This window comes from Branchiostoma belcheri, unplaced genomic scaffold (genome assembly GCF_001625305.1).
Source record: "Branchiostoma belcheri isolate BF01 breed outbred unplaced genomic scaffold, Haploidv18h27 scaffold92, whole genome shotgun sequence".
In the NCBI taxonomy this organism is placed as follows: domain Eukaryota; kingdom Metazoa; phylum Chordata; class Leptocardii; order Amphioxiformes; family Branchiostomatidae; genus Branchiostoma; species Branchiostoma belcheri.
Genome location: NW_017804598.1, coordinates 1,252,677 through 1,279,309, shown reverse-complemented (window position 1 = coordinate 1,279,309; position 26,633 = coordinate 1,252,677). Strand labels below are relative to the sequence as shown.

Sequence of the window (26,633 nt, the reverse complement as noted above, 5' to 3'; positions counted from 1 at the left end):
CATCCGATGCAATTTCAGGGCAGCAAACAAAACAAAATATTCTGTAGAAGAAATTTATCTGCTTTGACTTTTACTGTAATTTCTTAGCACATTTTCGTCATCACTTCATACATTAAAGCATTTGAAATATCACAAAACAAGCCACGTTCCTTTATGTTTTGGTACCACCAATAAACCAATGAACCAGCCTACGATGAACCGTTATCGGTCAGTGACATAGCATTTTTGTCTCACAGATATCAGTAATCTTATGGGATAGGGTTGATTCAACTTACTATTTTAACAAATGACCAGCAAATCCAGTTTTACTACCCTGAAATCGCAATGGGTGCACAGATACTGCATTGCCAATCTGTATATAAACCCAGATAACTGCTTGCTTTTCCAGGCTTCTTAGATGACTGCACAGGAAACAAATGGCTTCAGCCTCTACTCCATACATAACCAAAACGGGAATCTGCACTCAAGGCAGCCTTAACTTAAGACTTGCCCAGTGTAATACATTGCATTCCTCGAATACAAAGCCACGAGTCTCGTTAAAACTGCGCTTTAGTACAGCCATCCTTTCATCAGTCTGCATTTTCAAAGTTTCAGATAAAGTAAAGTGGACCTAAAGAAATCCTATCTAAGACGTATAACATCTTTTGCATTACGGTCCAGTCATTTATCACTTTGCTTCGCGGGTCCAGAATGTTGGGACTGTACATCATCCACACTACTGTGCATCGTTAAAGTGGGAAACGAATAGTACATTCTTTCTAATTACATGTTGCAAACGCCAGCCTATATGTCATGCTACGTTTCGTATGTTGTAAAAACGGTTACGGTGGCTAGGCTAGGAATGGGTAGTGTTTTGATGATTGGTATTAATTTTGATAATTGAATCTATGTTATATGGTACATGAACGCGCAGTTCTAAACTTAATATCAGTTTTATCATATTTGGCATATTTCGATAATACTGTAAATGGTAGTAGTAGGTACTCGAATATAGTAATCTTTTCAATACGTCTGTGTGATTATATATTTTAACCCTTTAGTCTAATATTGTTTAAGTGTATAAATGATTCGTAATTCATGTATTATCACCACGATTCAGTCTCCAGACTGCAAGTGTGATATGTCTGTGTGAAATGTCAAATAAACCATTTATTATTAGAAATCGTAGTCAAAAGATGTTGACTTGTTCATGATAATGATAAATGATATTTCAAGCAGCTTTTTGTACGATGTTGATTTGTTTCGGTGCTACATGTTTGTAATACGCCTTCAGAAGTCGTCTATACCAGCAAAGTTATGTGACCTTACCTGCACCCTTTACTGGACTAACATCAACTTCGGCCAGCCTGCAAAATTGCACGGACTTAAAGGTCAGCATGGAAATATCAATTTACCTCCTCAACCTACCGTGCAGCTGCCTAAGCTGTTCATCACATCCACCCAAACCTTCACCTTAGACAACATCCCTTCAGCGGGGTCAATGCCACAGTTGTTTTCATTAGGCATTGGGCCATGTTGATTTGGTTATAGGGATGGCATCCGCGCGCGCATTAATTTTGTCCGTTTTCGACCATACTGTAAATCGTACAAAGCAACTACAAATGCAAGCAAATCGATGTCGTAAATTCGAAAAACAGATAACGACACTAATGTTGTAGAATGCCAAAAACAATTCCAAAGGAAAAGAAGAAAATGTGAAGAAATGAAAATAAAGAGTCTATTATTCGCTAAACCATACTCTGTGTCATTTTTTTCAACCTCCATGACCACGTATATTTCATAATGAAGGCAAACATTTCTATTCGCTCGCATCAGTTTTTGGATTCCCGCCCAGAAGATGCCATCCATATTATCAAATCAACATGGCCTTACAATGGTAATCAACCATAGAAGTAATTGTAGCTGGTTCTGTGGATAACTATTTTTCTGTTAATGGATTGGCAACTTGACAGTGAGCCGCTGCCTTGTCCAGTCCAGATGTTAGGCATTGGTGATTAGTACTTGTCGAAGAGGTTGCAGACAGTAACTATTGTAGGAAATTTGCAGGATGAAAAGAACTATATTCAAAGTAGTCTAACTTTTTCTTGTTGCCAACCCAACGGCTCTACTCTTACGTGAAAACTACTCTGACTCAACTCAGACTTCAGAGATTGGCTACCCCCAAACAGGAACACCTAACGCTAACAAACTGGACACTCGTATTTGTCAAACAACTTGCCACAAAAAAACTCTGCTATACCATACATGGCAAACCTGCTAAACAAATACCCGAGATTACAATCTGTAAATACCGATGCCCCCCCACACACATGTTTGTAAGATTTTATCTAGAGGACTATATAATTCTAACACATTTATAATGACTGTAAACCGAGTTAAATTATCACCTTTGCCTACCTAGCGTTTTTACTGTTAGGTAAGTAAAAGCCTAACAATTCAGACTTAGAGTCTGCAAAAAGATGTATGAATACAACTTCAAGAACTAGAGGTTAAAAATTGAATACTAACAGTCTTATAACAATGTAACTCATTACAAGAAGACTACCACTGTTCGATCCAAGGTTACAAGAAATGTATCACCAGTAGTGACGTCATAACCGTGACGCGCATTCAAATTCAAAAACAGGCCATCGCAGTGTGTTGGCAACGGACACGTTTCAGTTGAAATACAATCAGCTTGTCTAATATCGTATCGTCTGCTGCCCATGGCACCAGCTATTTATATTACGTATCTGTAGAGACCTGGTTGCACGGGTCACGTTACGGATAATTGTGAAGCCTGGAGTCGCTAATGATGAGTTGTGAATGATTTTCTTTAGCGTTCGAACTTCTGGTTAAAAAAAAAACTGCTAGGCTTTGTTACCGACATTGATAATCTGTATGTCGGTCGATATTCTAGTGCATTTATTTTTAAGAGCTTCTACTTTTCAATCAACAGCTCATAACATTTGCTCCATGTAAAAACATTGTTGTCAGATTCCAATCGGTTTTTGTCATATTTTAATATATCAGTTCTATCAGTCTTTGGAAACATTTGGTCACTTTTTCATCATTCAATTACTACATATATGTAACTTCGTGCTTTGCTTGTCCTATAATCTATTATGTATTGTCATATGTGTTGATGGGGGCATGAATATAAGTGTAACTTGAGTGTACCGTCACCATGTTTTGTCAATATCTGTTTCAATAAACTTTTGCCTCTGACCTTCAGTTTGTGCCACCCGGCAGCAAACGTAATTATAGCCATAGTTCCTTGAGAAAATGAGACTGTACAGTATCGGCCTACGCACGGTTTCAGGCAACACAAACACAATCATGGAGAGTGTCCCACTACTGATACACGTGATTGATTTCTGACAAAGAAGGCAGGATAATGACTATTTGGAAAAAAGGACGGTGTTGATTACCAACATTCAATCTACAGAAAGTGTCCAATCAACGGACATCGTGGAAAATGAAGGACGCCCGGAAATGTCAAGCCTTAACAATGGTTAAAAGTAAACACTGTTATCTAGTAGATTCTGTCGGTTTTTAAAGATAGATATCTTGGTATATTTTTGGCCACAAATTGAATAGGTAAATGTTTGAGAAGTCATGTAGGCTAGAGTCACAGATATGATAAGTACGGTATTTGAATTAAAGATGAAATGCCAGACTTTTGTGACCACCATGAATCTAAAGTTACTAGTATATAAGAGCATTTTCCATGGCCTAGCGGAATATATATCAAGCCCTACTATCTAATGGGTACATAAATGAAAGGAAAACAAGACAAGGTTGAAATATCGTGTTCTTTTAGACTGCAATAATATCTGTTGGAAACATGCCAACGTTGCCTTTCAGGTCAGAGCCATACTTTGCGGAATTCGGTACGCAGCTTTGAACCGACGGCCCTAAAAACTTTGACATACGGAAAGGTCGCGCAGACACACGACAGAAGCTATTCAGTTACCTTACTTCTGACCTTAGCAAAACTCTTCAACGCGAACGGCTGGCTAGCTACAGACGTGACCGGCACACAGCACGAGAGGATTCCAGGGTAGGATTTATGCCACATGGTGTGATAACACACGCCGTAACGTCCCGTAAGGACGGTAGAAACGGGGGCTGTTTCTACATAGACAAAGGCCGGGCATAAATCTTCAACAGCACGCACACACAGAAACACAAAGGACAGGCGGAGAGGCAACGGCAGGAAGACAGCTGATATACAGACACACTACGAACACGGCCACAGTACTTTTTAAAAGATGTATAGCCTAACTGAAACTAGATTTATGACTATGAGTGGAAGAAGGCAGAAGAACGATTAATCGAGTTAACAGAACAACGACTAGGACTTACCAGTGACTTACCAAGCACGGCATAATTGTGGACAAGCTTTACGAACAGTTAATAACTGCGTGTACCACGTAGTCGCAAGAATTCAAATGATTATCATTATTATTATTATTACAATTTAGAGACATTAGAAATCTCACGGTTGATGCAGGGTGGTAATGACCGCTGCTGGATTTACTAAATGTTTAAACTTCCGTCAAATATACGTTCTGAACAACTTCATGTAAAGGATATCAAAGATAGTCATACACAACCAGACGGCAATTATACCAACGTTTCGGTAGACCTTTTTAGGACAGTAAGGAGGAAAGTAAGAGGGGGACTCTTTAACCCTCTCCCTGCTGCCTAACCCCATAATCAATGGAAACCTGGTAGTCAAACAGCTACATCATGTACTTTTAGTCTGTTAAGGGTTAAACGTTGGTATGCAATTATTGCTCTTCGGTTGTACATGAGATCTTTGATAACCATTGGTGAAATGGATCTATGGAGGGCCCACCTTCTTTGTATTTTCTTATTTCTTCCTTTCTCTCTCTCTCTCTCTTTCTTTATTCTTTCTTTCGAGGAATTTTTGTTGTTTTCCATATTTCGTCCAATCTGCTAAAACTAGTCTAAGAGAGGGCCCCCCTTCCTTGTATTTTCTATTTCTATATCTCTTTCTTCATTCTGTATTTCTTTCGAGGAATTTCGTGTTTTTTTTCTATTTCGTAGGGTCAATTCTTCCAAACAAAGTTCTGTGTTAAAACGTTCTATAGTTGCCAATGCCAAAATCAAACAAAGCAACAAAAGTATGATCCATTGCCAGCACGTACCAAACGTTAACAACATAATTCCCTACCATATGTTATCTTTTAAATAACAGCATGTAGATAATAATTGGAATCCTTTGAATATGAATTGCCAACTTTTATTCCTTTTTTGTAAGCTTTTTGACAGGTTTTATATGTAATTTTATTTGTATATGTACATGTACATGAGAACTCGCAATTCAGCTTACGAGTTACTCAGAGTTTGAAAGGAATGATAAATAGAATCATCTGCTTGATCCAATGAAGTCCCAAGTGTATGTGTGCTGTGGAGTATGCATGCTGACGGTTTGCACCCTTGCTGTACTCACGTGTGACAAGTTGGACTGTTTGCCCATGTCTGCTTGTTTGGGGACAGTGGAGGAGAACTGGACCAGGACAGACCTGCTGCGGGTCACTGACCTCGCCAGGCGAGCGAACTTGCTCATTCCTGCGGGGGCGGCTGGAAAAAAAAACAGGCATCAAGAACAAGGTTAAGGTTGGTCGGTGAAGGTTAGGTAATATCCAGGAAATAAGATACGCCAAAAACAGTTACTGGATGTTACAAGTGACTGGATATGGTTTTGAAAAGTAAAACGTCTGGCCGTTTCCAGAGTTATACAGTTGCTTGAGTAACTGTTTCTTTGGTTAAGGTTGTGTAATAACAACACATTGATCACCAAGGTTGTCAATGTCGTATCCAATTATCTAAAATTAGGCTAAAATTAGTCATCGCTAGATAGAGTTGCTCACATCTGTGTCTTTTGCTTTTTTTTCCAAAATCATATCCAGTTGCTTCAGTAATTGTATTTTAGAGTCAGATAGTCTATGTGTATCCTCGAATGTAGATTTGCCCCAGACACGATTCTGAGCTTGGTTCTGGATGAAGAATTCGAACGGTTCTGTATACACAGTCATCTGGTATCATCCCGTTACTTAAGGGTCCACCTTTCGTGTGTCCAGAAACAGAAATATTTTGATTTTGACCAAAGCAGATATTGTTGATACAAAACGATTTACACTTGACTGAACCTGCCTACCATTCAATCTCACAACATAAAATTATCGAGTATCACAGCCTAACCTTTTTAAAGTTGTAATCCTATTCATTATAGTACTCGTATTTGTCTTTCTTAATTATATTTTCTTTCTGTGCTAAGGATAAAATTTGACATCGCTAGAGTGCCTTATACTTTGATTTTGATCAATATTAATAAATATATGTGACTTAAAAAAAGCTTAAAACATTGTAATATTTGTCATGATAATGTTTTATTTCAAAACTGAGTGTTATGATTTTAGAATCTGTACAGCTGTTCCGGACCCTCCATATTGACTTTAAAACTCTTCCAAATTGAAGTCAATGTGACACGACGATACGTCTTACACTGACGGTTAATTGGTTAATGGAACATGATTGAAATTCCCCTGTGTCTCAGCTCAAAGGACGGCGTCAACTATACACTTTCCAGTCAGGGCAATGCACTGGTAAGGCCACACCAAGTAATTTTTATGATGACGTCCTCTGGGGACTCTAAATCTAATGCGAGAGCGCGAAAAATAACAAGAAGGACCAAAAGAAACAAGATGCCTAGATTTGAAATATACTAAGGGACGACAAATGTTAGGACACACATTGAATGAGAGAACACAGTATAAAAACCAACAAGTCTTTTAATCGTCATGAAAACAGCAATAAATCAGTGGAACAGCAGTTGTCGCCCTGTCCTGTTTCTTTCCTTTCATCACAGCTTCCCTTTTCCCACTGACGTGACTCTTTGACCATAGTTAACATGAAGTGGAAGTGTTTTTTGTTCATGGGAACAGGCCAAAATCAATGCGCGCGCGGACGTCATCCATACAAATTACTTGGTGTGGCCTAATATGATTAAGCGTCCGGTCTCCTCTACCGGTCTGCCTCCCATACATCAGTCACGTCAACACCGTCCGTCTCCATGGCAACGGTCTGATGAAACTGATTAAATTACTCTCTAAGTACTGATTACAGTCATTAACCTTCACGGGTGAGACGGCGACGTGTTTTGTGTTGAAGGCACTTTAATCAGGGGAAGGTGTACATTTCAAAATGATTTTTCTAAAGCGTTTGGCACAGGGGATTTGTCAAGGTGGTCAAGGTTGATTTGTTTTTCATGTTTTATACTTGATACCTACATGTTGTAGGTAGCATGTCGGCAGAACGTACAACAAAATCCGGAGTTTTCAGGGTTTTGTTGGATGTTTCTTCAACGTTGCATCAGAATTTTTCCCGACGCAGACATTTCTTTCAACACAACATTTGAAAGCTATTTTTGTTTCAAATCAAATTCATGAGTAAACTTTCTCATATCAACTAATTTGGCAGTTGTGCAAAATAAATTTTCTACAGCTACATGGTTCCGTTGTAAATGTATAAATATACATATAAACTCAACATACAGGTAGCAATGTATAGAATATCAGATGCCCTGGATTTCCACATACGTGATTTTGTATTTTCAAGAATGTATATATTTATTCGTGAAGATTCCAAATAGTAAGCATAGAAACCCTGGGTTTCTTGATACCTTATATTTATTGCTACCTGTCTATCTGTCCTTGAGTTGCCATTCTATTTTCCCAGGGGATTTTTACTCAAATGTCAGTGTCTTTTATTTCATTCCTACGCTGTTCTCGGCATAGTAAAACACTGTTATTTATAGAACCTGTTACTTGCTTCAACCGACATGCTCAATCCTTGGAGATAAATTTTTGGATCTCGCTGCAGTTGTTGTATTGGGCCTGGGAAAAATGTTGTGTTTCCTGTTTCAGTCTTGAAAAAAATTAGGTTGCTTTTTAAATTGGTTGGTTGGTTGGCTGGTTGGCTGGTTGGCTGGCTGGCTGGCTGGCTGGCTGGCTGGCTGGCTGACTGGCTGGTTGGTTGGTTGGTTGGTTGGTTGGTTGGTTGGTTGGTTGGTTGGTTGGTTGGTTGGTTGGTTGGTTGGTTGGTTGGTTGGTTGGTTGGTTGGTTGGTTGGTTGGTTGGGTACGTTGGAATTATCTTCTTATTTTTTCTCTTTTTAGACTTTGGCAATCTCTAGTACTAGTGATCCAACTTACACCAAGGAACCCATTGCTTATACAATACAGTTTAACGAAGTAAAACTTGCACGAGGACACTTATAAGTTCAATGTCAATGTTAGAAAACTGATTGTACAATGTTTCATCACTTAGGTATCAGCTCATGGAGCTAGAAATGGTTGATTAGCTCAAGAAATTTGTCCACACACACAAAAAGGCTAGGGTGGGCAGTTTTTTGTAGCGTCGGTCGGGAAACAGGAAACACAACATTTTTTTCCTAGGCCTGACTGTCCTTGGCCTACCTTAGGCACACCTGACAGAGACAGATGTAGAAGCTTAGTGTCCAGGCTTGCTTTTAAGGGATGACGTAACGTCCATATCTTGGGCTTTAAAAACTTGAGGTTCAACATAACATGTTGTTGCTTTTTCCTGGTAAGTGTAACGTAAGCCAGTTGGCGAAAGGACATTCGATCCGGTATGCTGCCGTTTTCTTACCAGTTATATATGGTGTAAGAAGAAGATATATTGTGTCAAACGCGTTGGACATATTAATGAGATATGGCCTCCAACAGGCCTTCCTAATGCCCCTGTCACACGCCGAATGTAGCCTCGCGAACACTGCCATGGTTCGGACTAGGTGGGGAGCAAGGTCGGCTGTGGTTGGCTGGTGGTCGGTGATTTCAGGCTATTGTTCGGCTGCGCCAGCCGAATGTTTAAAACATTCAGGAGTGGGCGGGAGGTTCAGCCATGGTTGGCTCTTGGTTGGCTGGTATTAGAGAGTAAGACTGCTCCCGAACTTCAGCCTACCAATTTTCACTTCGCAAAGTTTTGTCCCTATTTTGCTAGATCTCACTATTTTCTAGTATAGTAGTAAGATTATATCAGTGAGTTATAGATCACCCTGGGCAACCGACCGATACGCTGCAAATCAATGTACAGATTGTGTAGAGTGGGTCAACAGAAATTCAGACTGACAGTCTCTAACAAAATACTTTTAACACTGAACACTCTCTGGTACCTCCAATACAGCTGGGGGGAGGTGTATTCACTGATCTGTAGTTCCCTAGCTCATTGCGGTCATTGACTCATAACCCTTCATTCTACCGCACTAAATAGGGAGCTTAGAAATCGATAAGTTGCGGACGAGAGACGACGATGTGACTGAGACTGCTGTCTTGGCCAGTTTCATGTCCAGTCTATCAAGGTTTGCCGCTCTACTGGCTCTCACAGCAGGCAAGATACTGAGGCACGAGCGATTCTGAGGGTGGATGATGGACGTGTGTTAAGCAGATAAACTGGAGTGGGAGGGGGGCAAATCAGCTATAGAAACAGATACGATTTTCTGTCAGTGTGAAAAATGTCGATCGCAGCTTTCTACAGTCCAAACAACCTTGCTAAAGTCGGCCAGAGTTGGGTTTTTTTTAGAGACGGCCAGTGATATATCGATGTATGTTAAACTGAAGTGGGAGGGGGGCAAATCAGCTATAGAAACAGATAAGGGTTTCTGTCAGTGTGAGAAAATGTAGACTGAAGCAACCTTGGTAAAGTCGGCCAAGGTTGTTCGTTTTGAGAGGATGCCAGAGAAAGGTTGATGTGCCGGTATGTTAAACTTAGAGTGGGAGGGGGGCAAATCAGCTATAGAAAGAGACACGGGTTTCTGTCAGTGTGAAAAATGACTAGACTGAAGCATCCTACAGGTCAAAACAACCTTGCTAGCTATAAAGTCGGCCAGAGTTCTGCGTTTTGAGAGGATGCCAGTTCGATGTTCCGGTAAAACTGGAGTGGGAGGGGGGCAAATCAGCTATAGAAGAAGATGCGATTTTCTGTCAGTCTGAAAAATGTAGATCCTAGCTTCATACAACTGAAACAACTTTGCTATAAAGTCGACCAGCGTTCGTTAGAGAGGATGCCAGTGAGAGATCGATGTTCCGTTATGTCAAAGGTCACAGCCAGTTGTATCCAGCGGCGACCTCAGGGTGGCTGGGGCCTCAGATTGCCTCATCTGTCACAACAGGTAGTTGGTTGTTTTCATGTCATCTTCATTTTTCATCCTTGTTTTTTTTTTCTTTGAGGGAGGGGAGGGGAGTGATCTTGATCCAGTTTAAGCTCACTGAATAGTTACTCCCCCAATGGTCGACAGACAGGCGCTTTGTACAGTATGTATTTACAGGTTCATTGTACTGGGGAAATTGCCCTAGCTCTTTTTGATAAGCACAATGAACAATGGACCACGATTTAATGTCCCGTCCTACGGACTGCAACCCCTTCCAGTAGCGTACATGTCGGGTGAGCGTCAACAGCCTGGATTCGAACTCCCAACCTCTTTGTCCTGAGGCAGTGGTCACTAACTGTGGACTACGCAAGCTACTGTGCAATCAAGGAGGGGGGACTGTGTCCTACTCTCTAAGAATTTCTGACCTCCATGATGTTTTTTTTTTAATTCTATGAATTGCACAACAAATTCCTGGTAACTCGACCTTTTCAAATCTCATAGACTAGACCACTGACTCGGAAATAATCGTGTCTTAAAGCAGCGCAGTACACTCACCACCTCAACCCTATTCCTGCACTTGTGTCCTTCAAAAGCTGATTATTCTCGCTCTGGTGGCAGTAGATAGAAAGGGTGGTTGTACATAAAGCTATTCTTTTGTTAGGTGTTGTATTTAAGATTTGTTTGGTTCACCACGTTCGTTCGTACACGGTCACCATTTGCAAAGTAAATTCCTCGGCAAAACTACACCCAAAGAAAAGGATAACTCGGGGCCAAAGTGCAATGCGTTTGGTTCAAGGAACTAACTGATCGTTCAGTTCAACAACCTCATCGTTCAGTCCGAGGACCTGGCCTACCAAGGGGTTCAGCGAATTCACGTCACATCATCAAGAAAGGGCAGACCAACATTAACATTTCAGGTCATGTCTGCAGACTTAACCCATAAATTGCATGTCGTTGACCGGGTTGCCCCCATGCATTATATTACTTGATTATTTCTAAAAAAAGAAGCCTTGTTACGTTGCCTTCCATCAAATGTTGATGCTGACTTTCTACGCAAATATTCTAACCGATATGTTGATTTCAATCCTTGTCGCAGTCAGCCATCGAGGACTAGTTCTGGGCTGTTGTGACCTATTCTCGACAGTAGGGGGCGCTGCAATTTGAGAATACTAGTATGTCAGATCTCCCAACCCCCATCTCAATTTTCCTGCGATTGGGGTCTGTAGCAATGAACCAGTGTGACTTACCGTTGGCCTCGGCGTCGTCTATTGGTTGCTTCAGAAGAGTAATATCCTTGAAGGTACAGAGGAACAGGACCACCTTGTCCTTTTCGTTTTTGATGGGGGCCACGTGGAGCAGAAACCATAGTGGCGTTCCTATGTGGGACACAACGTGCAGTATTGTCAATGCTTTGCCAGAACTGGTGCATATTACAACTAGAAAGGTAACATTGGAAAGCAAATGTTTATACATATGTAAGATGAACATCCCCTTGCTACATAATGTATTCCAACATCACATGGTGTCTGCTACAGCACCAGTTACCATGGTAACAGCTGTCTGGTCCAGGTCATTGACAATGACAGTAAATGAAAGTCAAGACCGATCATTTCATTTACAACCATTATAAAGTCAAAATTACTGGACTTGACTTATTTACTACTATTGTAAAGTCTGGTACTGCTTACGCAGTAAACATCACCAGTTTTTACTGGCATTTACTACCATTGGTAAATTCAACGTTTCGTGCAGTGAGCATCAGTCTCTATACGACCGTTGTATTCTATTATATAGTCCATTTATCGCGGTGTGGGGAACAGAAAGCCGGGACGACGCCAAAAGAATCATCCGCGGTTGATTCCATTTTCTGTGGCACATGCAGCAAGATAACCATGTCTGGAAACTCAATCCGCCAGGATGGGGAAAAATCACATCAAAAGGCCAGACAGTGATCTAGAATTGTCTTGTCGTGCAGCCCGGTACATGTGGAATTTTACTCCATATGATTACAGATAGCTCTCTAAGGCCTCACCAAGTAATGTTTATGGATGACGTCCTCTAAAGACCCTAATGTAAAGATCTAATGTGAAGATCTAATGTGAGAGCCACAAAAAACAAGAAGGGCCGAAAAAAGCAAGATGCCTAGATTTGAAATATACTAAGAGACGACAAATGTTAGGACACAAATTGCATGAGAGAACGCAGTGTACACCTACACCACAACCAACGAGTCTTTTATTCGTCATGAAAACAGCAATAAATCAGTGGAACAGCAGCTGTCGTCCTGTCCTGTTTCTTTCCTTTAATCACATCTTCCCTTATCCCACTGTCGTGACTGTTTGATCATCATTACAAGAAAGGGAATTTCTTGTTTATTTTCTGGTAACATGCCAAAATCAATGCGCGCGCGGACATCATCCATAAAATTACTTTGCTTGGCCTATAGGGTAACACATTGAGGTATGAGGACAACGTACTGTTTTTCTTGTACATGAGAATTTCCACTTGTGCGGTGTCCTGAACCTCCAACGTCTCCTCGATCTTTTTGACGGTTTCCTTGTCCGTGAGTTCTCCGTGCATAAATCTGTTCAGAGAGAGAGAGAGAGGGATAGAAAGACAGGGAGAACATTACAAAATGTCCACACAAAATCCAGGGTAAGAAGGAAAAACATGTTGCAGGTGTTGAAGGCACCTGTAGTTAAACTAATTATCAGCAGCCAATCAGCAAGAAGGACAGAGCCTGTAGCCATGCATATAGCATGCTGCATGCCTATTGGCCTTGTACACTCCGAGTGATACAGTACATCTGGACATAAAAACATTAAAGAAATCCCAAATTTTATCATTTTAATGGTATGGATGCCAAACGTTATAATGAATTGTTGTTGGTAGATATATAAAGCACTCCCTTACCAAATATTAGACCATTTGGCTGTCAGACCAAGCCTTCAGGCCCCCAAATGTACATGTGTTTTGTCGGAAAATGACAACAAACCAAACAAATAAAACCATTCTAAAAGCCTGTATTTAAAAAAGCGCCTGAGGGAATTCATCCACTCCACCTTCATACCAAATTTCAGGTCATTTGGCACAAAAAAGAAGAAATCCATTAAAGAAATGACAGGAGAAGGAGAAGGAAGAAGAAACATGAGAAAAAACAATATGTATAGACTGAAATAATAACGACAAAATAAGAATAAGTCAACTCACCTGCACGTGCAGCTCTTCTGCATGACCTCAGCACGAGAATATCCGGACAGTTTGGAGAAGCCTTCATTGCAGTACACTATAGGCCAGTCCACGATAGAAGCATTTGCCAACAAGAAGCTGCTATCTGCAAAGACAGAACAAAATCACATTGGAAACTCATCAATGTCAACCTTTAGTAGCCTTGTTTCCCAACAAACCACCTTTATAGAGAAACCAGGTTTCTGTTGGCTGCTCCCTTCTTACAAATTTCTTTTGTTTTTAAATCTGTTTAGTCCAATAGTTGAAATGATATACTAGAAAGGTAACATTTGCAAATGCATAATGTTTACCTTCGCATAGGTCTGCTCTGTTCATTCTTACTCAAACACATTCATGTAAATGGTCAGACATGAGTGTAAATCCCTCCTGCTATAAAATTGCAACATGATGTGACCCAACACCAGTTACCATGGCGCCAGCCGTCTGGTTCCAGGTCATTGACCTTTTTGGTTTGGAGAAGAAGACGAAGAAGAGGAAATTGAGCAAAAACTTCCGAATCGGTAAACATAAAAATTGTTGGTGGAATTACAATGAGATATTCTCTTCACAATGGCCCACCGTTCAGTTCACTTTCCGACCGAGCGAATGTTGGACGCCGCCGGTCAGTTATATAATTGACTTTGAGATTCTTAGAATCCCGCCGTATTCTTGGAAATCCGCGTGTAATTTTTTGTTGGAGACAGCTGCAGCCATTAGTAGACTGTACGCATGGCCGAATCTTATAACATTGACGCACCTTTTCGACGTAACACTTGTAGAGGGGGGGTATCAATACAGCTTATACAAGTATATACTGCACGTAATGGCCAACTGTCTACTAGTATCACTCTCAAACATGTTTAGTTTAGTTTTCAGTGTGGCTACGCGTTGTAACGTCACCCCTAATGTGGATACCATATCTGAATACTAGTATCAAATCCGTATTCTTATATCCTATTTTAAAAATTTTGACTTTGAGCTCGAATTCGACTTGTAAAAGAACCGTACCATCCTGTTGTTGCACAGTAAGGTCATAGTCTTTTGGCGGACTAAGCAGAATAGGCTGGCAGATGTTTCAATAGCTATATATAGCATAAGCATGTAGCTACAAAATTGCAGGGTGACATAGATACATAAATCAACGACAAATGGTGTGCAAAATGTGCAGTCTAGGAGGCATGTACGTAGTAAGAGGATAGTCCTTAATTAACTTCATTAGCCTGAAGCACACTTAATTAGGTTACATCATCGCCAACTAGCTCTCCAAAACCGCCTCTTTTAGTTGAGTCAACGAATGGGGCACTAAAGACGGCGAAACGAGTGCACTTCTTAAACACGTGAAGTTCATTTCGCCCTGCCAATTATTTCAACCAGCTGTTCAAAACCTCGCTGAAGTAGCAGTCCAAGCGCAGAATATGACGCAGTGCGAGCCGTCGTCGGTGGAACCCCTCATTGAACTGTTCTGTCAGGAACTGTCCAAGTACACGTACCCCGACGTGTGGACTGTTAAGTGAAATCTGACGTACAGATCTGAAGTTAATTTTAATCGAATAATGTACATGACGTGAACCGTATATGGTGTGGCTGCGACTTTGATCTAGACCTAGAAGATGGAACTAGAAATGTACCGTTTGCAAAGTAAATGCATAACGTTAACCTAACCTTCACATTCAAACTCATTCAAATATATGATGACCAGCCCCTCCAACTCTGTCATACCACTTGCTACATAATGTAACCCAACAGGCTGTCTTCTACCGCACCAGTTACCATGGTGACAGCTGTTCGGTCATTATTTGTTTGAAAGAAGAAGAAAAAAAAACAGGGCGAAAAAATACGTTTTCCTTCTTGGAAAGTAAGCATTAGTATCAAGCTAGGGTTAAACAAACCCAAATCAAGTGATGCTTACAAACATTGACGTAGATTTCGTGTTCGTTATGTAACTGACATTTAGTAGTGCGTATCTCATTAGGACAGGTATGACGTGAATTGTGATATTTTAAACCCGGAAACAACAGATTCACGTAACTCCGTGATTAAGAATAAGGGTCCGGATGTATGCGTCCATCAGATATTGTTTGTGAGGACCTACAAGAATGGCATACATTGTAATGAACACTAATTGATATGTTGTAATCTATTTATAAATTGCTAGTTACATATACTTGTAATGCTGTTGAAAATCTGTTGATTTATCGCAAGCTATGAGCTACGTTATAATTTGTGTGGGTATTTATCACTGCAATATTTGATATGTTATAGTCTTAGCACAACAGCATTGCCTGTTTGATAATTCACTAACACAATGTCGTAAATTCACGTGGTAACTCTACATTACACAAAATACCAACATTCATCAGAATATCCATTGTCAAAATATCAGACTGTTCGGAGTTTATTGATGTATTACTTCAGCAAAACGTATAACTACTTTGTTATTAGAATGTTGGGTACGTAGTAAGGTCGATGTATGATTTATCTTTACAATGTGGCTATGCAAGGATAAATCTTTATACACAATATCGTGATGTGGGATGTACCTTACGATGTGTACTATATCATCAAAGAAACTGGGCGTAGAATAATGTATCACTAATATGTCGAGACATGTGTACTAGTTATTGTGAACAATATATATCGTTGCTGTGCGGCGGTTGGATCTCAGTAAGTCCTGTAAATGTAGGATTTCTTTACATTATTGTTTGTATAACGACGATATCACAATATGGTAGGTGTTGCAACTAGATGATAAATGGCTGGTTTTACATTAAAAAGTTTCTACTGCAGTGCCAGTAATACAGTAATGTGTCATTCTGCCCCACAGCGAAATCTCACTCGGGTATAAGGAGTTATAAAGGAAATATAAAGAGGCTTTGAGTCAGCTTTCCTTTGCGTACGCGTGTGCAGGCTTTTATATCTACCTATCCACCATACCTAAGGCTAGACTTAGATCCAGGAACCCCATAAATAAACCATTTCCTCTATCCGAACGTTATCTGGCTGTTTGGCCTGACCTAGATTTACCGTGCACTAATACTAGGGACGACAGTCGGGTCGGCATTTCATCATATAGTACAGCGACCGCAACAGAGGCGACTGACTTAAAGCGAGATTTTGACAGTAGGTATAATTACAGTTTAGATGGCTGCAAATGTTAACGTTACAGCAGGAATTAGAGGGATTGCCTGGCCAATGTTTTGCTGGTAGCTATGGTATATGCCGTGTAATCATAAGACAAGGAACATATTGACAGACAGTATACAAAGGGGTTGTTAAACTATGCCTAAGATACCGGATTCTACAAGAATGCAGTCCTAATATTTATACACAATAAAAGAAACGTTTTATACGAAGAAGTATTGAAACACATTTGATGCTTTCCACGTACTCCCGGTCAAACTATCTTCAGATTTATTCCTGGAATTTGAGTCATTGAGGAGTTAGGTACTAGGTTGGCTGTAAAAAAAGGGCAGAGGCAGTAGATGGGGATTTCCTGTTTCATAACTGACGATGGCGTCTTCTAAAAAGTGTTTCAAACATTTGTCATCTCTTAAATACCTGTACTCAAAGACGGGCGATGATCTGATACTTTATCTTCCTGACCAACATCCACAAGGGTTGACTCAGAGTTCCTCAACTTTCCCGGAGTCTGTTTATACATTAGGATTCGTGCTTCAGCGAAGGGCTTGGGAAACGATAGCATCTATATCGCTTCCGGGGAATGGCTGCAAAATGCACTTAGATATGTCGGATGGAAACGTTTTCCTTTTTATCTCGATCCTTCCGCCGTGGCTGGGAGCGCTCGGATTGCTCCGTGATGGGTCCATCTGTGTCCCGAACGTTTCGATTAAGATATGTCTGGCAGCTGCTTTTTCTGGAAATGGGACCGAGTGCTGGCGCGGTCTTAAATCAAGTGGCACTTTCGCCGACTGTCACTATCCTGGGTTTATGGGGGTCCGTCTGTGTTCCGAGGCAAGATGTGGGGATACGTGTGATAGACCCACAGAAAATACACTTTCGCTGCTTTTATGACAGAAATGTGTATGTTAACAAGTCGTTTTTACACTGCCATATGCTCGTCGTGTAGTTTGACAAAGTGCAAGAGATGTTGCAAGAATGCACTCTAAAATTGTAAATGGCATTGCGAAAGACTGGCATACATCCATTTTTAGGACAGAAATCTATCAAGTCTCCATAACTTATGCTGTGGTATAACGTACGATTTAAGTAGCACGTCGGCAGTACGACTCATGCAGTTAAGGTCATGGTCGTGCCCGCGTATTTAAGGCTAACATTCCGTCTATAGTTTTCAAATGTTGTGTCGGGAAAAGATATTGTCTGCAACGGGCAAAATTCTGATGCAACGTTGACTAAATATCCAGCGAAAACCGTAAAAATAATCCAGGTTTCACACGGGCGCAGATTTTACCAAAATATTTTTCTTTTTTATTTCTTTTGCACACAAAACAGCGACCTTTTTAAAGTTTACAGAAGCCAAGCGTTCGGCCTCTGAAATACACTGTGTCTTGCATGTGCGCCATACCTTTACAGGTGGCCTGGCTTACGGCTTTCCTTCTAGAATAAACAACGGCAACCTGAAATGTTGATGGACTATCTAGCTTTTAGTGGGCAACCTGAGAAAAAAGTATTTGTTTCTCGTTCCATAAATCTTTTATATTTCAATTTTTAAAATTTGAAATATATTTCTTCACTGATGACGAGTGTCGGACAGACACTTGACACTGATAAAAAAATCTTATATCCAGTGGCAAAGTTTGAAACGCTATTTTATTCATATAACCCTGGATAACTAATCTTCGCAAACGTATGGAGATAGAATGGACGACAGGAACTGTCACGCCATTTCATTTCGACGTGGAAAAGAAAAATGTTCAATTGCGCGGAAGACGCGCTGGCTATCCGTTATCCAATCCATTACGATGCACGTACGCTCTGTCAGAAATTAACCAACCGACTTTTTGGCGTGGGCGTCACAAAAATGTGTCTCATTCCCCAGTGGGCCATCATCTCGTTTGGGACAGAGTAGGTAATCCCGAATGGCCTGTCGTAACATTCAATCATGATGCTCGCTAGCTAACGAGATTTACTGAATGTTATCCGGAAATGCCAATCAGAGCGCAGAACTCGCAACGGTTATACAATACGATGTAATGGAAGGAGAAAAACAGACTGTCGAATCACGTATGTACGAACATCTCCAATATATGAAGGCACATCTGTGGATTCGGAACTACTGTCGTCGTTATAGCTTTAATCAGGTATTATGAATTACTGGGATGTCGGAACAGCGGCAGCTGCCAATTTGTAACGGGGATTTTGTCTAAGCGCGAGAGAGAAGTTTGCGTTGTCCTGAAATGAACTCAATTAGATTTCTTCCGTGTCGTTGTGCCAATGACCTGAATGTCGTTAGAGATCTAAATGTTGTTTGGGATCTTGTAAAACGGCGGTGGCTACGTACAATTTATAGGACTCCGTTGAGAGTGGGCCATAACAGTCTGTCTAGTTATCAACCGCAAGTATGTCTCGTCAGTTGACCGGAAAGGATAGTTGGGTCTGGGCGCGGGAAGCTAGCTGAGCTACAAGGATTTTGTGCCACTCAAAAAAACAGAAAGCACATTGCAGAAGTGCTGATTCTATATGGAGTAAAGTGCCTCAGTGGGAAAAAACGATAATGGAACTATGCACAGAGAACTCATCCAGTAGCTTCGTCTGTTGATGTACCAGAAATGTAAATATATAGTGGTAGCATATATCATCGGAAGCAGATATAGATATTTTCAACTGAAAATAAGAGTAGCCTCCAGACTTTTCTAGCGGCCTGACTTTGTTTCTATGTCTGCGGTGGTTTTCTTTCGCTGGGAGATCCATATGGAGGGAAAGGCTGTATTGGGGGGATGGCTGCATTTTCCCAGCGGTCAATACAGCCCTCCCCAGGTACAGCTTTCTCTGCCAGGACTTCGTCAGCACAGAGGGCTAGAAAAGAGAGTGAAGCACCTAACTAGTACTGTGGTTTCAAAATACATGTGCCTAAAGGATATACATATAGTACATGCAGTATTGAAGGAAACGGGTGTGGCTCGAATTAAAACCATAACCAAGATAGTCAGAAAGAGGAGCTGAAGGTGACTTGAACATGATTACCACATGAGGGAGGGCAGTATGATTAGTATGCTCTACAAAACAAGTTCTAATTCAATGGGGTGAACAAGTCGGATCGTGACAGTATGATTTCAACTACCTGAGCCAGAAAAGCTGAAAATACCGGCACCGTCACATCAGAAGGTACACACGTACATGTACACATTTCAAGATACTGTACTATTCTTGCACGTAGTGTTGGTACAATGTCCTTCTTAACAGTTGTCCTTGTGTAAAACATGCACATGGGTTTCCGGCAGCACAGACAACCAATTGATTCTCTTCCCTGAGTACTTAAGCTCTTCCGATCCCACATAGTTTGTCCTAATTTCTCTCAAGCCTATCGCACAAAGCCGAACGTCTTACACAGCTTACGAAAACAGCCGATCAATCTGCAGTGAGCGCTAGTTTTCGTCCAAAGCACCTATTCATTCTGCGGTGTACCAGAGTTGCTTTGAATTGCATGAGGCTGTTGGAGGCAATGCATTGATGAGTCGGACCAAGTTTGTATGCATACACGTCTTTTCCAGTTAGCGCAAAAAAAATGTTTTCCTAACTGCGCAATGGGCATTCTACTCAAGACAGTAGCCGCAGACGGTTTTTCTAAATACCCGTCACGAGTTGACAAAACTAATATGAAGATCACGGCTCGGGTAAAGCCGAGCTGTCCGGGAGGATTTTCCGCCCGGCTCCGGGCAGCAGTAGGCCCGGGAGGAGACGCCAACCTGTCCGCCGTAATCCTGACGGATCACTCGAGCCGAAATGGCTGGATGAACCACGATGCGAAGGGAACCCATCATAGAAATTCGACCATTGATCAAGCATCTCCCCGCCCGTTATCAGTGGGACGGTTATCCGCCGACTTTACTTGTGCCATCTCCGGGCTTCTGGAGAATCCATCATGCCCGTACGTGTACGACCGGGAGAACGGGTAGATACAGGCAATGTTGGAACAATTTCGGCCTTTTTGGCAGAGCTTCAAAACCCACGGATGGATGTTCTGTACATCCTAAACAGAGTCGTAAAACTGTCTGGGCGGGCCGCATCCCGGCCTGTCGATTTTGTGGTCAATAACATTAACTAAATGTATGTCCGTAAGAACCATTTTGCCCACGTAGGAAGTAGTAAATTATCTACATCTTTCTTTCTTCCTAAGTACTGTCAGTAGTATAGTGACCACACCCTTTTAGTTAGTTCAGTTTCTGAATATACAAGGACTGGTCAGCCTCATTTATATAGATTTCTGTAAAGTATTCGCTCCCTTTTGTCGCTATTTTCCATTCAACACTAGTTTAGAATGTGCGTCCTCAGAATACAGATATTTCTAACATAGACATAAGTCGTTATATCTTATACGGGACAGAAAACTGTGTATGTGTGAATTCTTCTGCTTTGTGTTTTCTACAGTGTTTATTCAAGGTCATTTATATACCAGACACCACAACAAAGAGAGAAAGAAACCGCAGGCACATGAGTAAAAGCCTTATGAATTTCTTCAGCCACTCTTCCTAACGTAATCATATATCTTCCCCCCTCTCTTCATAAATGTTTATGTCTTATTGACTCAGAGTCCTTTCAGTACCTGTCCCCCTTGGCTGCTTCTGTCTCCAAGACGGACCACCAGCATATCACCTTACCAAGTATTCAATACTTTAGTATCTTAAATGAAAGTCTTGGGCCGTCTGTGAAAAATAATACAGAACGTTTATTTCCCGGGGGAAGAACTCCATCGATTTCGGAGGCACCTCTGGCTATCGAGCGTTCTTATTTTCATATCGTGAGAATCTTGTCTCTCTCTGCGGAGGTATCGCCGGTGTCTCGGCCCGCCAAAGCGTCAAACCTCGTTGCCGCCAGGACCAGGTAGAAGACGTGACCAGAAAGAGAGATCGTGCTTGTGGGGCTGATTATACGTTCTACTTCTGACCAACGTGAATATCCTTTAGCCCTGACTTGAAATGGGGTGTACAGAATATATGTATCTATCTATTCATCGGTTCGACTGTCATGCAGCCAAGGTTTCCCATGCAACTAGCCACCGGCTGTTATCAAGAGTTAGAATGAGAGTAAGCCAGATTGGAAACCTACAGTGGGTGTCACTGGAAGACAGACGAGAAATGTCCAGACTATGCATGATGTACAAAATGACTAATAAACCGGTAGAAATACCAACTACTAAGTACAGAATGCCACCTCAGAAAATAACAAGAAATAGTCATGCCTTCAAGTAACCAGAGTTATCAACCAAAGATTGAGGTGTTCAAGAACTCTTTCCTAGAACTATCACAGAGTGGAACTCACTGTCACCAATTAAGTACAGTCGGGGCATCATCATTAGATAGCTTTAAACAGTGTTTAGAGTTAGAGGTTCAAAGGTTAGGTGTAGCACGTCGTTCGGTGTGATATAGCCATCTGCCGCCGCGCCGCGTGCCTGTGAAGCTGGTGTGTTACCCCGAAGGGCGGTTATCCCAGCTATACAGATACAGATACAGAAGCTGGTGTGTTACACCGAAGGGCGGTTATACCGGCTATACAGATACAGATACAGAAGCTGGTGTATTACGCCGAAGGTCGGTTATACCGGCTATACAGATACAGATATAGGATCTGGTGTGTTACGCCGAAGGGTGGTTATACCGGCTATACAGATACAGGAGCTGGTGTGTTACGCCGAAGGGTGGTTATACCGGCTATACAGATACAGGAGCTAGTGTGCTACGCCGAAGGGTGGTTATACAGGCTATACAGATACAGGTACAGATAAGTTGTTTTGCACTGTATCACGAACGTGTTGACATGAAGGACGGTGGTGCGGCAGTACCCACTCGTCACCCGCGCACAAGGTCACAGCTCGCAGCCGACATTTTCATCAGCGCCGGCGTCATCAGCGATGCACCTGACCACTCTTCTCTGATTGGATGTCATCACCACTGTACTCAATCCGTGTCAATTTCATGGACAGGGTTTGGAGAAGCAAACAAGATAAAACGGGAATGTATGTAGTATTATTACGTATTGTTTGCTTCGACCATAAGACGTTTAGTCTTTTTGTACATCGTGCATAGTCCGGACATTTTTCGTCTGTCTTCCAGTGATGTCCGCACATTTTCGAAGTACTAGAAAACGCATTACGACATACGAAGAAAAAAGTAACCTGCCTTGATGGTATGAACTTGATACCACACCCATACCCGCGTGTACAAAATATTAACAATCATTCAAAATCACTCAAATACCAAGATATAGTTTTGAGTAATTTCATTATCGGAGTTGAGTAGAAAGAGACCGAAAACAACAACAAGCCTTATATCCCTAGGGCAAAAGTTCTTAATATGGTATAATCCATTTCTCATATTCGCCTGTTGATCTATTCTGGGTTTGTTCCGTAATAAGATTGTCTCAGAACATCCTATTAAAGGATGATTCAGCTCCATGATCCAAGAAGCTATCTGTGTAAGAAGAGCGTTATACACGTCTATTTGCATCATTCTGGGTGCATTTAGGTTAAGTGCCCTACCGGTTCAATAATTGAGGCTATCTGCCTGTTACTTCGAAAGTCAAAACACTTGTAGAGCACAAGTCGACACCACTGTATCTTGTAACACTCTTGTGTTTGTATTTTTTTTTATATTCATCAAAATAATTCAATAACAAGGACCGTGTGGCGCTGCACTCAAGTTTTTAAACTTATTTTAACAGAACCACACAACAAAATACAATTAACATAGTAAATTGTGAATTGACGTAACAGTGCGCCAAAGTGTTTGTAATTTCTGCATGCGGATCGTTTCTTTGTGTTTGGAGAGAGAGAGAAAGAGAGAGAGAGAGATCCTTTTGAAATTGAGTTTCAGTTTGATACATCCATGTACAATGGATTGTACATTTTTAACACCCTCTTGTTTGAACTTTCTGCATGCGGATCGTTCCTTTCTTCATGTTTGGAGAGATAGAGAGAGATCCTTTTGAAATTGAGTTTCGGTTCGATGCCTCCATCTACTATGGATTGTATGACGTAAGGCGGGGGTCGCAGGTGAAATAAGGTGACCCAAATACGACACAGGCGATTGATACCGTACCGGTGCACCCCGCAAATCACAATGTTCGTAAGGTCAAGGTCTCGTGGCCTTTTAAAGTCGATGGGTGGGCAATGTTTTGCGAACGGAATACATGGGTCGCGTGGCGCAACAACAGAGAATTCGGCTCGGAACGATGAAGTCCCGAGTTCGAATCCTGCCATGCGACCGATCTTGTGCCCTTGGGAAAGGCACTTAACATGAAGTCTCTCAGGTGAAATGTCTGTTGCCCGTGCGTTTGTCTGCGGTGGTAGCGGGATAAAAAAAATAAGTTGAAAAAATTGAGTGTGAGCGTCGCCATGTCTTGTGATACATGTGGGAATAGAAAAAAAGAACGATATTGAAAATATGAAAAAGTGGAGCCCCTCCCTTTCCTTCCACCACCTATTACATCCCCAACCGAAATCAAGTACCCATTGACACCTAGATGGAGTAAGGAAGGTCATGTCAAATGCCTTTCCTAAAGCCGTAACGTCTAGCCAGCAATGCCGGCAAAACTCCCATTCAAATCATGCACTGCTGACATTGAGTTGGATCCTTCCTAATAGTATTGTGGCCGTCCTCCCGAGACTGGTTAATTTGGGCTGCGGTCCAAGCAGGATAGGTTGTTTTTGATGGCGAACCTGTATCAGAGATTAAACTGTGCAATGTTTCAAGGGGCGGACAAGTGGCCTTCTGTAGATATCCAATATAGATTATGTCTACAAGCCGGGGGCCCGGTGACATATATGTACATCGGTGTAGAGGCGAGCAGGCTGCCGCTACACTGGTGGACTGAGATCGGTAACCGCAGGTAGCACTCGATACCAATTATTTCATTATCACAGCTCGTCTATAGATATCGGTTTCTGCTGGAAGCACTGCAGACAAACGTACAAGGTCTCCGACCAGAGGCAGAATAGATAGAAGGTGATACAAGTGGTGGTGGTACGACATATCATTCTTCATCAATACAATCAGTTTTAACTTGCATGTTCATACCATGGGGCTGAATGGATACAGATGATGTCACACGTATATATGGATGTAACATAGCACAAGTAATAGAATAAAATGATAAAAGTATAACGGAAAGGTCTTAGGAACTAATAGAAAGAACATTCTATCTAAAGTACGTTCAATACATTAGAAATTTGTTTTCTATATCATGATTTAATTTCTTGTTAATGTAATTATGTTAATTATGTACATATAATATACATTTATTATTTGGGGAAAGGCCACTAAAAACCACATACTTAAGTTTTATTGTCCATATTATTTCATAATTTTTGGCATATATGTACAAACAGGCGATAAACAAAACTTTCTGTTTCCACCATTCCCCTAAACTATGTGTATTGGCAATTGAAATCTAAGGCTATTAACAAACAAATTATAATGAAAGCATCGGCTACTATCACCTCAAGGACAACCTTAAAGGCAAGAGATAACTGAAACCATATTGATCCTAGCTACAGAGTGCATGCAATTTTAGTGCATGGAGAAAATGCTTGGTCGTCAGCGCATTGTTTCACAGGAACAGAGATAATATATGTATGGATCCTGAAAGCAATTTCACCTTTGTAGTCCTATCAGTAGTGAGTTCGGAGTTATGAGACAGAGGGGGGAGGGGGGCATGACTGTCAGTAGCCAAAAGCCAGAGTGAATATCCTTATTTGTAAGGGTTAATTGGTATATATGCAGCTAGCTTGAGAATGTCATTGACATGGTTTAGTACGTTTTCTATGAGCATTACACAAAGGACAAGTGCAATGTGACGTACACTCAAACTCAAAGTACAACTTATTTTGTTACGCCACATTCACACAAAGCAACAATATGTAAGTGATTTGTATAGTTATCCCCCTTCCCGTTACCCAATTTTGTAACTGGCAAATAACTAATTACGATATACATGTATATAATAAGAATAAATATGGAATGCTTGACTTCTATATTTATGGACGAACATGCAGACCAGCCAAATAGAGCTAGAAGCTAATAGCATGTTGACGTGACATAAACCGTTCGCGTGCAGTTGTGATTTCAGAGGAAAGTTCTGGCTGACCATCTCAAGTTTGATCTGTGAAATGGAGAACGCAGCTCGGTATCACGAACGCTTTGATGTGTTAACGCCGGTCGACCGAACTTCCTTCAAGGCGTAAGTGGCGTGACTTTCAGCTTCCCACACATGCATGACTATATCAGGCAATGTTTTCAGAGTCAGTGAAAATTTGACTGGTCTATGTGCAGTTTTGTAGTCACACAAATCCTCCCACTCTTCCAACGTGTTACGTCCAAAACTTGCCAAACTCTCGTCGCTATCTGAAAGGGTGGGGAGGGGGGCAACTTATTTTCCGGGAAACGTTATAGCAGGCAAACGTAGTTCTTCAGTTTCCCCAACCTCCTAACGTTTCTATAGTTTCGTGCCATAAACTTGCTCTCAAGCTGACGTCTTTTGAGCTCACAGCTAAAGCAATCAATACGAATCAGCTTTCTTTTGCTGACTTCATTTCCTTCGCGTTCGATCAAGTCTTAGCGAGCGGGGCATAAGAGCCTCTGTCGCAAAGTAATTTATTATCGACCTGGCGAGACTTGAAAGACGATAGCATCAAGGGAAATCAAGAGGTCAGGGGTCATCAAGATGGCCGCCCTGCTGCGGGCTTTTTGTCAGCAAAATTCGCCACAGAGCTCGTTCGTCTGTATTAACGAACTTAGGTAAGAGGTCCTCCTGGGGATCTGCAGCCGAGGATTTCGGGCACTCGGGACTAATGGATTGATGCTATGGAGCATTCTGGGGATTTCATGTGTCATCCGGTTGAAGGCAACTGCGCAGAAGGACGTATACGACCAGATACGCAATAATCCGTCTTTACCCGTATTAATGGATTGGGAATAAACAAATTAACATCCGTGCTTCACGACTTTCCTTTCCATCGAGACACCAAGAATAAATTAAAAACACAACGGTATACTGGCGCCTGAATAATGCAGAAGAGCTCTGAGCAAAAATAA

General features: G+C 41.4%; 1 protein-coding gene across 3 annotated transcripts in view; it reads right to left on the bottom strand.

Annotated features, from left to right (window-relative positions):
- LOC109488223 (potassium voltage-gated channel subfamily H member 1-like) overlaps positions 1 to 26,633 on the bottom strand; it is a 106,487-nt gene that overhangs the window by 33,483 nt on the left and 46,371 nt on the right. For all 3 annotated transcript variants that reach the window (XM_019792426.1, XM_019792423.1, XM_019792424.1), the window contains exons 2-5: positions 13,390 to 13,513; positions 12,657 to 12,763; positions 11,427 to 11,555; positions 5,462 to 5,592 (exon numbers count right to left, since the gene is read on the bottom strand). In XM_019792426.1, coding sequence (XP_019647985.1) covers positions 5,462 to 5,592; positions 11,427 to 11,555; positions 12,657 to 12,763; positions 13,390 to 13,412 — 390 coding nt within the window. In that variant the 5' untranslated portion in view covers positions 13,413 to 13,513. The remainder of the gene's footprint in view (positions 1 to 5,461; positions 5,593 to 11,426; positions 11,556 to 12,656; positions 12,764 to 13,389; positions 13,514 to 26,633) is intronic.